Source organism: Pseudopipra pipra, chromosome 6 (genome assembly GCF_036250125.1).
Source record: "Pseudopipra pipra isolate bDixPip1 chromosome 6, bDixPip1.hap1, whole genome shotgun sequence".
Lineage (NCBI taxonomy): Eukaryota > Metazoa > Chordata > Aves > Passeriformes > Pipridae > Pseudopipra > Pseudopipra pipra.
The window spans coordinates 17943873-17958125 of NC_087554.1; the positions used below are offsets into that span (position 1 = coordinate 17943873).

Sequence of the window (14253 nt, forward strand, 5' to 3'; positions counted from 1 at the left end):
GCGGCACAGAGCTTGTGTACATAGAAAGGGGCTACCTCCATACTGATATCGTTTCCCCAGACCCTGAAGGAGAAAGCCTTCAAAGCTTCCTAAACCCAGAACTGCAGGTTAGTGGGACCAACGGCCACAGACAACACGGGCAAAAAACTGGAAGAAAGTCTGCACGGCCTGTGCCCAAAGAGAGACGGAATGACAGGGCCACACAGCCAAGCCCTGTTCCAATTACACACCATGGGTACAATGACTGTATTCTTGACAGAGGAAGGACAGGGTCCAACAGCAGCAAAAGCAAGACTTCCCACCACTTCAGCATCTGTCTAAGCTGGGCACCAGGATGAAATATCTCCTTGGAGCCCTGTACAATCAGGGAAGCCAAGATCTTCTATCCAGGACCCCTGAATTCTTGTACCTTCTGAAGCAGTCAGCCTAAGAGTCAATTTTGGAGACAGGCTGTTTCAGCAGATGCCCAGCAGTTACACCCATCCCTGATCCCATAGACATGCACAAATGCAGGTGCTCTTAGGCCTTCATTACTCCCATAGCAATACAAAAAATGACAACAGAGCCACAGAATCATTTGTTGCTTCTGCAGTTGGAGGCGGAGGGGTTTTGGTGGGAATTATTGGTATTGGGAACATACCTTCAGGAGTTGGAGAGGATGTTGGTAATCCAGGAACAGTTGTGGTTGTCCCTGGAGTGCTGCTGCTGGTGGTGCTGATGGGGGGCACCGTGGTGCTGGCAGTGCTGGTGGAAGTCTCTCCTGGTCCTGCAGTGGGAGTGGTTGTTGATTTTGTTGAAGGGGATGCCGTGCTCGGTGTCGATGAACCTGGGCCTGTTCGAAACAGCAGGCACAGAGAAAACAGACAAAGGCACAAATGCATGAGTGGGACTCCATATGCTCTGAACAGAAATTGCATGTTAGGCAGCTGCCACAGATGGAAAGAGGTCAGCCCACACTTGGCACATGAAAGGCCTCTATCAGTAGCCCTTCCTTTCTGGCCCCAGGAAGCAGATTCCTTGCAAATCCATTCATGGATAGGGTCATGGCTGTCCTTTATTAGCAAAGAGATTAGAATGGTGCTGGAAGGTGTTTCTCAGAAAATCAGAAAGACCAGCCAATAAGTGACAAGGAGGTATAATGATTGCAGTCTGCCTTGGGAATTCTATCTCTGCCTCATTACCTAGAACACGTTCCCATCACACAGAGTAAGAGCTGAGAGTGGAAGCTGTGGTCAAGGAAAGAAATATGCACAGGAATATCTTCGTGCCTGATTGTCATGTGATTTTCCTGTGGTGTCATGTCAAACTGATGGAGGACTTCCCAACTAATAGTGGATCTCATCAACCAAAGACTGCAGTTCACATCAAGTGGCAGTGTGCAGAGTGAAACTTTCCCAAAAGCCTGCCAGGAGAGTCCTTTCTTCCTACCTCTATAACTACTTTCAAGCCTTAGCACTGACAAGGAAAAGGAGTAGGAGAATGAGTAGAAAGTCTGCACAGCTGTTGCCAAAACAATGCCTGAATTTACATTGCCACAAAACGAAGCCCCATCCACTTGCACAACACAAGTATAAGAACTAAATTCTTAGCAGCCTCTGGAATGAAGTCTAACAGCAGCAAAAGCAAGATTTCCCACCAGTTCAGCATTTGTCTAAGCCGGGCACCAGGATGAAATACCTCCTCGAAACCCTGTACAATCAGGGAAGCCAAGACCTTCTATCCCAAGGACCCCTGAATCCTCAATACTTCTGAAGCAGCCAGCCCAAGGGTCAGCTCTGGGCACAGGATGTTTCAGGAGACACCCAGCAGTTATACCCATCCCTGATCCCATATGGATGCACAAATGCAGGTGTTCAAGGATCTCCATTACTCCCAAGCTAAAGGAACATACAAGAGCCCCGATCAGAGAAGTACCTGGAGGTGGTACGGTGGTGGTGAATGTTGGTGTGGGTGTGGATGTGCTTGAAGTAGTAGAGATGGGTGTTGTTGATCCAGGAACAGTTGTGGTTGTCCCCGGGGTGCTGCTGCTGGTGGTGCTGATGGGGGGCACTGTGGTGCTGGCAGTGCTGGTGGAAGTCTCCCCTGGTCTTGCAGTGGGAGTGGTTGTTGATTTTGTTGAAGGGGATGCCGTGCTCGGTGTCGATGAACCTGGGCCTGTTCGAAACAGCAGGCACAGAGAAAACAGACAAAGGCACAAGATGCATGAGTGGGACTTGATACACACTGAACAGAAATTACACATTAGAGAGCTGCTATAGCAATCAGCCCACTCTTGGCACATGAAAGGCCTTCCTTCCATCAGTAGCCCTTCCTTTCTGGCCCCAGTTAGCAGACTCCTTGAAATCTATGCACAGACAGGGTCATGGCCCTCCTCCTCCTAGCAAAGAGACTAGGGATGGTCCTGGAAGATAATTCTCACAAAATCAGAAAGACCATCTGATATTCAGGAGATTGGGTAAAGCAGTGCTTTTGATCTTGATGGGGCTTTCTGTATCTGCCTCATTACATAAAGACCTTACTAACTCATGGAGTAAGAGCTGAGAAGGGAAGCTGTGGTTAGGGAAGGAAGTATACCCAGGAATATGTTCCTGCCTGGTTATCATGGCATTTCCCTGTGCTGCAATGTCAGCCTGATGAAGCAATTCTACACAGCCCCACACAGATAATGCCTCTAGTGATGGCAGCCTGAAGCATGGCCTCCTCTTATCTCACACAACCGGTCATTCCAGGAATGTTGTCTCTAGCAGAAATATAGAACCCCCAAACCTGCATAAGACTTCCTTGCAGCACAGCATGTGCTATAAAGGTTACATGCCTTTAGTAGTCAACAGGCCTTTATTTCTCCAATGGCAAGGTAAAATCAGAGAGTATTTTTCTGTTAAATACCTGGAGATGTTGAAGTTACTGGAGTGGAGACTGATGGTATTAGTTCACTTGTGGTTGAAGCGATGTGTGTGGGCGAGGTGGTAATTTCTGTGGGAATCCTGGATGTAGTGGTGAGAGGTACTGTTGTCTTGGTGGTGGTTGAAGTTGCAGTTTGTGGTGTACTAGGTGTAGGTGTAATCTCACAGGGAATTTCTTGCCACTCACAACAGTTTACCCTGATTTCATAATTGTAGCAAAGTTGCCACATAGTTACATCTTGCTCCTCATTTTCACATATTAGTCCATACGAAACATCACACTGCACTTTCTGACCAAGTTCCTCTAAGCTCACATCAGGTTTATCCTCTGCCCTGCATTCAATTTTTTCAGGAGCTTCACATATTTTGTATCCATGTTTTCTTATTTCATCGTATGTTTCATAGTCACCACCATCTTCTTCAGGATTACTAACGTCAAACCACTCAGTCCAATCACAGATTAATCCAAAGCATGGAGCTGCAAGAGAAGACAGAGATTTCACATCTGAGTTTACAGAGACTATTCTGAGAAGATCAACTTTTTATTTTTTTCCATTAAGGACTAGAGGAATGCATTGCAATTTGTCATCTTTCCAAAGAAAAGAGTTTTAAAATTGGTTCTATATTACCAGGGTTTTAAACTGGAAGTTTTGCATCAAAATAAAATCACCAAACTGACACATTTAAAGGTTCTTCTTCTGTCTATACCAATAACACTTTTGGAATTATAAAAAATTATTTATTTTTGTTTTAAATATATTTTTCTGTAGTGATTGTCTTTATTGTACTCTTCCTTTAAATATTTCTTTGACATTTTTTAACTCTGATATTTTAAAACTTACTTGTAGTCACTGGATGGCTTGTAGTGGTAACTGAAACAGAACAAAAAGAGATTACTCCATCACTTTCAAGCTTTCAAAAAATATAATAGTATGTTTAAATATCCTAATTATAATCCTTTGCTGACGCTACTGAGAAAATTTCTACTACCCCATTAGGATATTGAGATGCTAACATTTTTGTCAGAATTAGGAAGGCACCCTGTACATTTATAGTTACAATTTCTTCTATAAGAAATAAATAAACTCAAAATGTTAAAATCTTTCTTACCATAGTGTGATAAAATTGTGTTGCTCTATCTGTGTCATAAGCATTGCTCTGTGTCATCTATAATCCCATATACTTATACATTCAATATTTAAAATACTTTTCTTTAAGAAAACAATTTTTAAATCACATCTCTGTTGAAGATTTACCTGTGGTGGTAAGAGTACTGCTAGGAAATGAGGTTGAAAGGACTGTAGGTGAAGAAGATGTTGGACAAGGGTAGATTTTATCTGGAACCACAGAACCATTTTCTGCACAAATGTATGTTATACATATGTCACCATCCTGTACTTGTGCCACAGTCTGACCCACTTGATAACTCGTTCCATTGATGACACAAGGACACCCTGCAAGAAAGAGCTTTACTGTGCAATTTTTCTACTACCAGGTAAGAGGCAAAGGCAAAAAACTTATGGAAAAGAGACCATTTACATGAGTTATGCATGCTTTTTCAGAGCTGCACCTGGAGCTTAGATCTAATATATTGTGCTAATTTATCTTTACATTTAAAGTAACACGAGAACATATTTAATCAAGTCCTGCATAAAACATTTGGAGAAACCAACTTAGAAACTAAGTTTTAAGGTTCTGAGAGAAATAATAATTGTAATTTACTATCTGACAGTTTTCCATAATAACTACATATTCAGGAAGTGCAAACTCTTGTAGTGAAATCCATTAGTTTAAATACAGGACATGGGGAGAAAAAATGAAGGAACATGAGATAAAGGTTGAACAAGAAGTACTAACAGCAAGATTCAACAAAAGTGCTGCCCAATTTTCTTTGTTCGGAACTTTCACTGGCACTGGAGAGAATTATTCTAAATCAATACTAACTCTTTTGCAGAGTTAGACCTAGCAGTTCTATGCATTTTTAAACTGTTGTTTGTAGAAAACCCCAAACATTATTTACCTGGAACTGGTTTACATTGTATGGATCCTGAGGGGCCACAGACACTAAAAGAAAAATTTTAAAAAATTAAAATGTTGCTGATGTTTTATGACAGCTGTTAGCAGAGCCAAGAGCACAGAAACACAGAAATTTCTTGCTTGATCTTCATTCACACTACTGTGTATTTTTCTGGATACAATATTCTCTAGTATTGTCTATCATTGTTTCATTCAAACTATGTCATCACTTTCATTCTTTAAGTACAACATTTTAAAACTATCATGAAACACATTGTGTTGCAAGTTGCAACAGTACAATAACAACTGTTTTTCAGAGCAGTGAATTTACAGCTAGATAAGGGTCACCACGTGGAGCCAGCAGTATAAGTGCTATCATTAGCAAGGCTCTATGACTGAGCTGTTAGGACTCAAGTATCTCTTTCAGGGCTAGAATAGAGTATTTCAGATTATAGTGATTTCAGAAGTCCGGTTTTAAGTGAGAATGCAAAGCAGAGTAGTCCCTCTCTTCCCAGAGCCATGAAGAATCAAAAGGTTGTTCTAGAGACTCAGCCAGGTTTCATGCCATTATGACATTTATATCACGTCAAAGAGTATAAATAATGAATTTGGTAACACACTTATTATAACAAGGCTACCAACCAGAAATCTGGATGGTTATGGAAAATCATGAAATGCGAGAATATACTAGCTCTTCAGCTGAAGTTTCATCTCTATTTGCTTGAAGCCCAGTAAAGTAAATGAGGGACTTAGCATATATAAATTATTTCCTGAATTACTGCAAGAGTTTTTGTAATTTTTATATACCATATTGTACAGTTTTCTTCTGTGGGTATTTCATGCCCAGGGGGAACTTGAATTCCATCGATGTAACACCAGCACTGATCTTCAGGCACACATTCGTTTGTCTCTTCATTATAAATAGGCTTGTCCTTAGGACATCTGGGGTAGCAGCCTGTTGATGACAAGTAAACCAGTATACAAGAAGAAGAAAAAGTGTAAGAAGTTAACTCAGTGATAGGCTACCTTCTGAAGGTAAATGATTCTCACTGAATCAAGCATAGTGAAAGAAATCAAAAACTATTCAAATCAATACTTGAACAATTAGTCTTTCCAAAAGACTTAAACAGTTTTCATTGAAAATACTGGGGTGAGGAGGATTGAGCCAGGGTTTTGTAATGAAAACTAGGGAAGCTATTTTTTCCTACCTATTTCAACATCTTGGAGAAACCCCTAATTTATATTCATTTCTGTGGGCAGCTAGTAAGTTTAAGACAAAGAAACATCCTAGTTTTTCTATAGATCACTACATCAACAATACTTTTGTGAGGAATATGGAAGCAAATTCACTAACAAACAAGTTTTTTAATACATTTATTAGAACATTAGCACTTGTTTAAGTGCCTGTAACAGACCAGGTATCTCCACCTCAAACTGATAATTTATCTGCACTTTTCCATACCCTTGGTCAGTAATCCAAACTCCACTGCAAGGGATTAATTGACTGTCAATTCTCATTGCATTTTTCATATAAATACACTTTAAAAAATATTTAATGTGTCCTGCCTCCAAATAAACTCTTATGAAATCCTCTTTATACTACACTGGAGTTCTACATAGCCTTTAAACTGAAGTACTGTGTAATTAACTGATACTTAAAGTCACATTACACTGCCAGACTGTAATAAAGATGTCCTAACAAAAGTAGGACATGCTCTACATTTCTATTGAAGATAAACAACAAAAACAATTTAGAAAGATAATTGGCTATATAATAATCTGCCTTCTGACACTTTCCAAATCTTTCTAATAATCTAAGACAATCTATTTTAAAACATAGAGGTTTGCTGATTTTTAAAAAATATTTTGGTTAGGAATTTTGGGGGGGTTTTTTGTTTTGGTTTGGTTTTTTCCCTTGGGTTTTGTTTTGTGGCTTTTTTTTTTTTCATTTTTTTATTAGCAGTTCAAAGCAAAGTCAAGCTTGAGGCATTTCTTTTCAATCCCTAAACCGGAGATAAGTGCTTCCAGTCCAGACCAAAAGACTGTGTAGCCAAAAATGTGACTGTTTTGTCCAACTTTACCATGTGGTAAAGCAGAAGACATTTGTAAAGTCATTCACATTCTTGGATCATTGCAGTCACTATAACATGAAATTCCTTTTCAGTTGTCAAGCACAAGGACTTTCACCTACTAATATGGCATCTACAAATGAAGTAGAATGTCTGATAAGAATCCAATATACAGCAGCATCTGTGTGTCTGATGTCAAAGATATTTTCCAGGGTAAAGGTAGGAGAATGCTGCATATTAATCCAGTAAAATCAAGATGATCTGATGCATAAATAAGGTTATAAGTTGATGCATATATAAGGTTAAAAACCCCCAATTATCAGTAACTTGCTTCATTGCCATAGAAAAGATTTTTCCTTCCCTGAAATACCTTAAGAAGGGAAAAAATAACCATGGTGTAATAATCTTGCATGTATGAGGATATTACCCAAGCAGAGACCCAGTTTTATGGCTGACAGCATTTTAACTATCGCCCACTGATGTTAATAAATAATAAATTCCATGATAGAAAACATTTATGTAAGACTGGAGACAAATTCAACATAGCAGATTTAGGAACATCTCATCAAGCTGACTGATTATTCCATACTCATTAAAAGGTACACAAAGTTATACAAAACAGAATACAAAAATGGCAAGGAATTTATTACCTTCCAGGTATGCTACTGTAAAGTTGGTGCTGACATTATTAATCATCCTGCAGGTTATGATGTTACTGCCACAGGGCTCATAGTGCCACTCACACTCATCGCGAGGGTTGTAGTAGTCACAAAATATTGCTGATGGGAAAAAAGAGAAGCTGATTAAAAACAGGGTTGTCCAAATGCAGTTCTGATCAGGTCTTTAAAGGCACAAGATAAATAAATTTACATGTTAAGCCAGCAAAATTTCTCTTGAGGTATAGGACCTGGACTTTCTGCTACTATGCTTAAACTTAGGGTACAGCAAAACTCTGGTGCCCAAGATTTCTACTAGCAAACTCTTAAAAATTTTTGCAGTATATACAAAATAGTTCCATCTTGCTGTATCACATAGGCTGTGAGTCACCTGCAGCAGGCCAAGAGCAAGCATATGAGTCATTATGGATATAGCTTAAGTTCAGCTTAGATGACTATGGACAAAGGAGCTTTTACTAACTTATATATCAGAGTTGACTGAAACTTATAATTTTTTTTCACTGACTTCTTACACTGAAAACCAACAATTAGCCCTAATTCTGGAACAGAATGAATTTTTAAAATTAAAAAATTTTATATTTCTGCCATTCTCAAAATTTTGATTTGAGTACTTTTTGGGTAATAAAATTAATTTAAGTACTGTCTTACATTGTTCACAACATTAATTAGGTTCATCTACACAGGAGTGCTACATGCTTTTTGCTAAAATCAAATTCTGAATAATTTGAAGAAATGAGAAAGGAAAAAGATAATGGGAGTTGCAGTTCACTAAATATCAACTGGAAGGATGACTTTAAACAGAAAGGAAAATCAAAAAGAGAAAAGTGGAAAAGAGAGAAAGGGGAAAGGGGAAAGAGGGAAAAGTGAAAATGGGAAAAGGGGAAAAAGAAAGAAGCCCGGCTGAATAAAAGACAATTGAAATATACAAATTTACTAGTCCTGTTTGTTCCCTGATATGCTGTGAAAATAAATTTCATTGTGTAGGCAGCACGACCTTGCAGCAATAGTATTAATGATTTATTTGACTGACTTTCTGACAGCAGCTAGAAAGATACATTTGTGTTTAACTGTTACTCACGGCATATATCAGGAGTTCTCCAGAAAACACAGGCCTCAACCTTGGTACATTCTTGGGCGTAAGCAGCAACTGCAGAACAGAAGCACTCACAATCTCCACCGCTGTCACAAGAGCAGGCATCATGAACACAAGCATCATAGAAAGGAACTGGGTCCACCTGTTGGGGAAAGAAATTATGCCCCAGTTCATCTCCAAATATTTTCATCTCCAATATTTTTCAAATAAGTTTAAGAGCTCTTGAGACATGGGAATTCAGCTGAGTAGAAATGAGACCGTTTCTAAGAATTACCAAATCACAAATAAACATTTACAGGCTTGAAGCTGCTCAATATATTTTGGGTAATAATAGACTTAAAAAATACAGCACCTTCATAATTTGCTATGACTGAAAAAAATAAGAGTCCTTGGCAGTGCCCACATTTTCTAACAGAGTTCCATTTTAGCGCTCTCAAATCCAAGTTGAATTGATGCCAGTGAATTCTTATCTTCCAGCAATCTTTGCCAACCAAGTGGTGAGCAATGTCAGAAAGGCTGCTCTACATAGCAAATATGAATATTGTGCTTGTCAGTATTTAGAGTTTATCTAATGACAAATTAGCAAGGCATTTTTTTGCTTGGGACTGCAAGAGGAGAAATTTAGACTGGATTTTAGCTGCTGAAGTAGAAACATATAATAAGTTAAATAAATTGACAATTATTTGTGACTTTTCTACTATGAGTTAAGAACAAACTGTGTATGCTATGGCCATTTGGAGGCACAGTACCAGCAGCTGCCTGTCTAAACTGCATGATGTCAGTGGTCTCCAAGGAGATCCTTTCTGTGGATTGAACACTACAAGAAGCAGTAGACTCTTCATGAGCACCCTTTCAAGTATAGTATGCATTTCTGTCAGGAGATGGGTCTGATGATCGTAAGGTCTTTCAGAACTTATAATACTGACTGTCTCTCAACAAGAGGTGGTGCAACTGCAGCAAACATGACGTAGACAGGGTAGATTTATGAAGCTGACTTGCAAAGCAGTAGCAGTGAAACTGTGGTGATGAATATGGGTTCATACAGCTGGGGCTGCCACCACTGCTGACACAGTCCCACTGCCACAGAGGCTCAGCCTACTTTGACTAAGGCTAGGTGAAATGTGCTAACACCTGTAGCTATACTGAAGACTTAATTAAAGATCCCTCTATTCATTACTTCATAATAACAATCTCTTCATTAATTTTTCATGGTCTCTCTGCTGCTGCAGTAACAGAAATGCACTGTGCTGTCCCATCATCTACTTCCTTCTACAAACCTTGGAGTGACAAATTTTGAAGACTTCGCTCAGGATGATGCTGCATTCTTTCTCTGCCCAGGACTTCCGATGTGGTTTCAAATCACAAGGCTTAATCTCTTCTGTGACATCTGGGCACATGGGAGACTGTTTCCAGGAATTCCCGAACTTCAGAGCATTGGTCTCCTGCAGTCCGCTCCTTGTTATAAAGTCATTGTTCGACTTGTCATCGAAGTTGCCACACAGACCACACACTTTGCCCTTGAAAAGAAAATTGACATATCCAAGTTTTTAAATATACCATGGAAGTGAGAAACAGGCTCTGGTAAAGTAAGAGCAAAACACTGACATTAAAGATGACGGCTGACTGCCTGTGTAAATGATGACTTTCATCTTTACTCCCAAATCATATGTACAGAAAATAAATTTTTATTTGTCTGTGTACTCAGTAAACTATTCAGCTGCCGTGTCTTCCCTCCTTGAAACCAATTATATCTAGCATATACATTCCATATCTCTGTCTCCATATCCACTTAAAATGCTAAAGAGCGGCCAAGTCTTTTTCAGCTGAGAAGAATTAATTTATTTTCCATTCTTCTCAATTTATCATAGCTCAGCTATTAATATAAGTCTGAGGTAATTCAATTCAGCTCAAAACTGTTTTTTTAAAAAGCTTCTAACATAACAAGCACTACTGCCTCATCCATGGAAAAGAAATTACAGGACCCCTTTTACTTCAAAGAAAGCACTTCGCAATCTACCCTCAGTAGCGAATTTTTGGTAGAGCTATTTAAGGTCCATCAGCCTCTCAAGATATAGTACATCCCTGTTTATACAATGCCTCAATACTCTCCAATTCAGCATGCTGATTTTCAGAAACCGGAACCATCCCCATACAATGCAGAGGGAGTTTGGTTTTAATACAGGGTTGAGATTGCATGTAGGTTTCCAAGTGCTTGTCCTGTCAGTTTGCATCCCTAAATTACTTTAGATGGTTGGCTATCAACGTTCACAAACTCAGAGTGTGTTAGATGTTTAGCTCTACTGCAATAATATTCTATGCATTCTCTGCAATGCATTGTGATAGACTGTAAGAAACCCCAGCAGCACCTCTGCAAGCTGTGGTAGTAATAATGCAAGCTAATCAATGTGAAGAGGATATAGAAACTGAACAGGGAGTCAGAATAAAAGAATATTAATGTTTCCTTATCTATTCGTAATACTACTTCAGAAAAAGACAGACAGGTCCTAACTTTGTAATCGGGGCTCAGCTTGATGAAAACAGTAGTCTTCTTATCCCAGATAAGCATCACACCATTGCTAGCCTCAATAACGAGGTAGAGGCCTACTGTCCTGTTCCAATAAAGCACATCATCACCAACATCTCGCTGAATTTCTTTGTACTCTTTGTTCTCCAATTTCAGTTCAGTTTTCTGAAAGATAAAAGGAGAAATATTGTAACAGTAACTTTTATGATGAGAGAAAATATTAGACACTCATAACAGTACAATTCATTCTGACACTAATAGCTCAAAGTCTGGGATGACTTTGCAAGATGACGAGTGGTGTAGCACTTGTGTTTGTGAGAGGTTTAATCACCTGAGAATCTACACCTTTATAGATTAATTTGATATGGCCTCTAACACTGGTTACAGCTGCTTTTAGGGATGTGGCTTTGGAGTATTACTTTTTTGGTAATACTTGAATACTGATATATACTCATTGAGTATCATTACTCACCCCTAGAAACATTTTGATAGCTTTTGAGCAGGTGACTCCTGTAGTTCCACAAGGGACATTCTCTGTGATGATGCTGAATGAGCCGCTGGAATTTTTGTCACCACAAAAATCCTATTGAAAAAGAAAAAAATAAGCATGAGAAAATTAGGTTGAATATTTCATTTTAGTTCAATGTCATAATAATTACAATCATTTAAGTCTTCACAATGTACAAATCATTACTGCTGCTTCAAATGTGAGATCTTATATACATATATTTTTACAGACTCACAATCACATACACAGATTTCTCTGCATACATATAAACAGTGTCTTGGCCTGGGAAAGCAAGTAGGACAATAAAACAAACTGACAAATATATTTTTAAATATGAGTATCTTTGGTTTCTAAACTTAGAATTTGGATTTATTTTGCAATTGATAATGAGCTGTTAGCTCTCACTATAAAACAGTTCTGTTACATATAGTTTATGACCACTATATGAGAAGAAAAAGTGACATACACACAGCCTGCCTGTACTGGAAATACACAATTTCTCCCAGCAGAATGTGTGAACACCTCAGGAAAAGTGATGGCAGACAATAAAGAATGACAAAACCAAAGAGGAAAGCAGATCTTCAAGGCAATCAAATGCCATTTCAGCCCTCCTGATGAGCATTACCTGAATAGCCACATATTCACAATTCCCATCAAAGTCATAGAATTTTCCATCAAAAGTGATATAATGGCCACTTCCATATATCATACAAGTCCCATAGCACGCATTGGCAGTGCAGCTCCAAACCCCTTTTTGGCAGGTACTAGAAAAGAGCAGAGAAGTTGAATTTTTAGGTATCACCAAGAGTGGACCATTTGGAAAACTGCAAAACAAACCAAGCAGCTGCCTAATACAATATGATAATGTGCAAAATATCCAAGTCTCAATTTCAACAGTTTTGCCTGGTTTTAAGCTTATAACGTGATTTTTAAGTCTGGTCAGCTAAAGATCTTTAGATAACATTTATATTTAAAAAATGAGTGCATTTTCCCAACACCAGATGCCTACTGAAAACAGAGGTAGCTACTGCCCCAGTATTTTCAGCAGAGTCTGTGTCTCCTCAGATAGCAATAAATATTCCTGAAAATAAAAGATGATAGTTGCAGTTTTCGCAGCCACTGTAATACATAAGCCTAGACATGACTATTAATACATGGCATAGAATATATTCTAGAAGAGAGTTCAAAATTATAATTTACCAGGTGTTGCAGTCCACTGTTATCTTCTGTCCAGAAGAATACCACTCGTTGTTATGAATGCATGGGCAGTCCTTCTCCTCAACACAGCCTCCTCTGCCATCATCGTATAGACCTTCAGGACACACACAGCCTGAGACACACTCTGCCTGGAACTAAAGAATATAAGGAGAAACGGTTACCTTATGATAATGTACTGCATTTTAATTCCACTTCTTCACAAGTACACTTTAAAAACTGCATTTATAACCAAACAGCCTAATATTTATTAGTTTTATAAGGTTCTTCTTTCTAGGTTGGTAATGTTTTTCTTTTCTGTTTTGGTTGTCTAAGAACCCAAATCCTATTTCCCTTGGGAGTTACAACTCTACTGAAGACACAGTAAAAAGAAAGAGGAGAGGGAAACTATAAGGGGATTCATCATGAAAATGGCAACAGATTAACATCATTGGGGAGAAAAAACGTAAGATTTAAACCAAAGAGAAATAAACTGTTAGTTACAGCTGTATTTTCTATGTAGCACTCTGTCATTTAGAGAATACAGAATAAAGAAAACATGACCTGAAGAAAACTTGAATACATACATGATTTGTTTGAGGGGTATGACAGCTAAGTTGTACAGGTGTTTGTGAAGTCCATTCTGAGGATGCATCGCAGTCAAAGAATGTCTTGTTAGAAGAACATTCTTCTACACCTGAAAGGTATATTGTTGGCTTAGATCAGTCAAGAAAAGGCAAAAGAAATGTGTGTGAAACATGGTAGTTACTGAGACAGAAATCTCAGCACATGCTCTATCCTTTTGAAAAAAAAGAGGCTCAGTGAAGAGAGAACAAAGTGAAAATGTGTAATGTTTTACATAGAAAAAAACACACAAAACAAGTAAGTGGAGAATTCAAAAGGAAAGTAGTTTGGTTTTGAAGGTTGGTTACGGTTTTTATTTTATTTTACTTTATAGAATGTCACTTACTTTTCATTCTTATTCTCACTGAGGTACACTGGACCTTTGCATTTCGGCAAACACTAAAAAAGTGAAGTAAGTAGAAATTAAAAAAAAAACCAAACAAGCTCAGTGTCTTCAACTTAAGTCTAAGGATTGGTTTATATAAATTTGAGAGTATTTATCAAAGATGTTCTGCATAATTTCTACTGATATTTCAGGTCAATTGTATTGAAACACAGTCACGAATTTTCAATTGGAGAAAAAGTGTAGCAAGATTTTAGGTCTAATGCACAGAAAGGTTGTGTTTTAAGGAGTAACACGCACTT

At 38.4% G+C, this 14253-nt stretch overlaps 1 protein-coding gene across 1 annotated transcript in view; it reads right to left on the reverse strand.

Moving 5' to 3' along the window:
• The window catches only part of MUC2 (mucin 2, oligomeric mucus/gel-forming), a 76124-nt gene that overhangs the window by 48101 nt on the left and 13770 nt on the right, over nt 1–14253 (reverse strand). Inside the window, exons 17-32 of the mRNA XM_064659778.1 lie at nt 13955–14007; nt 13572–13681; nt 12991–13142; nt 12416–12554; nt 11755–11865; nt 11268–11447; nt 10036–10275; nt 8744–8900; nt 7639–7767; nt 5727–5874; nt 4924–4967; nt 4160–4357; nt 3746–3775; nt 2887–3381; nt 1915–2154; nt 641–832 (exon numbers count right to left, since the gene is read on the reverse strand). Of these exons, the coding sequence (XP_064515848.1) occupies nt 641–832; nt 1915–2154; nt 2887–3381; nt 3746–3775; nt 4160–4357; nt 4924–4967; nt 5727–5874; nt 7639–7767; nt 8744–8900; nt 10036–10275; nt 11268–11447; nt 11755–11865; nt 12416–12554; nt 12991–13142; nt 13572–13681; nt 13955–14007 (2618 nt within the window). The remainder of the gene's footprint in view (nt 1–640; nt 833–1914; nt 2155–2886; nt 3382–3745; nt 3776–4159; nt 4358–4923; nt 4968–5726; nt 5875–7638; nt 7768–8743; nt 8901–10035; nt 10276–11267; nt 11448–11754; nt 11866–12415; nt 12555–12990; nt 13143–13571; nt 13682–13954; nt 14008–14253) is intronic.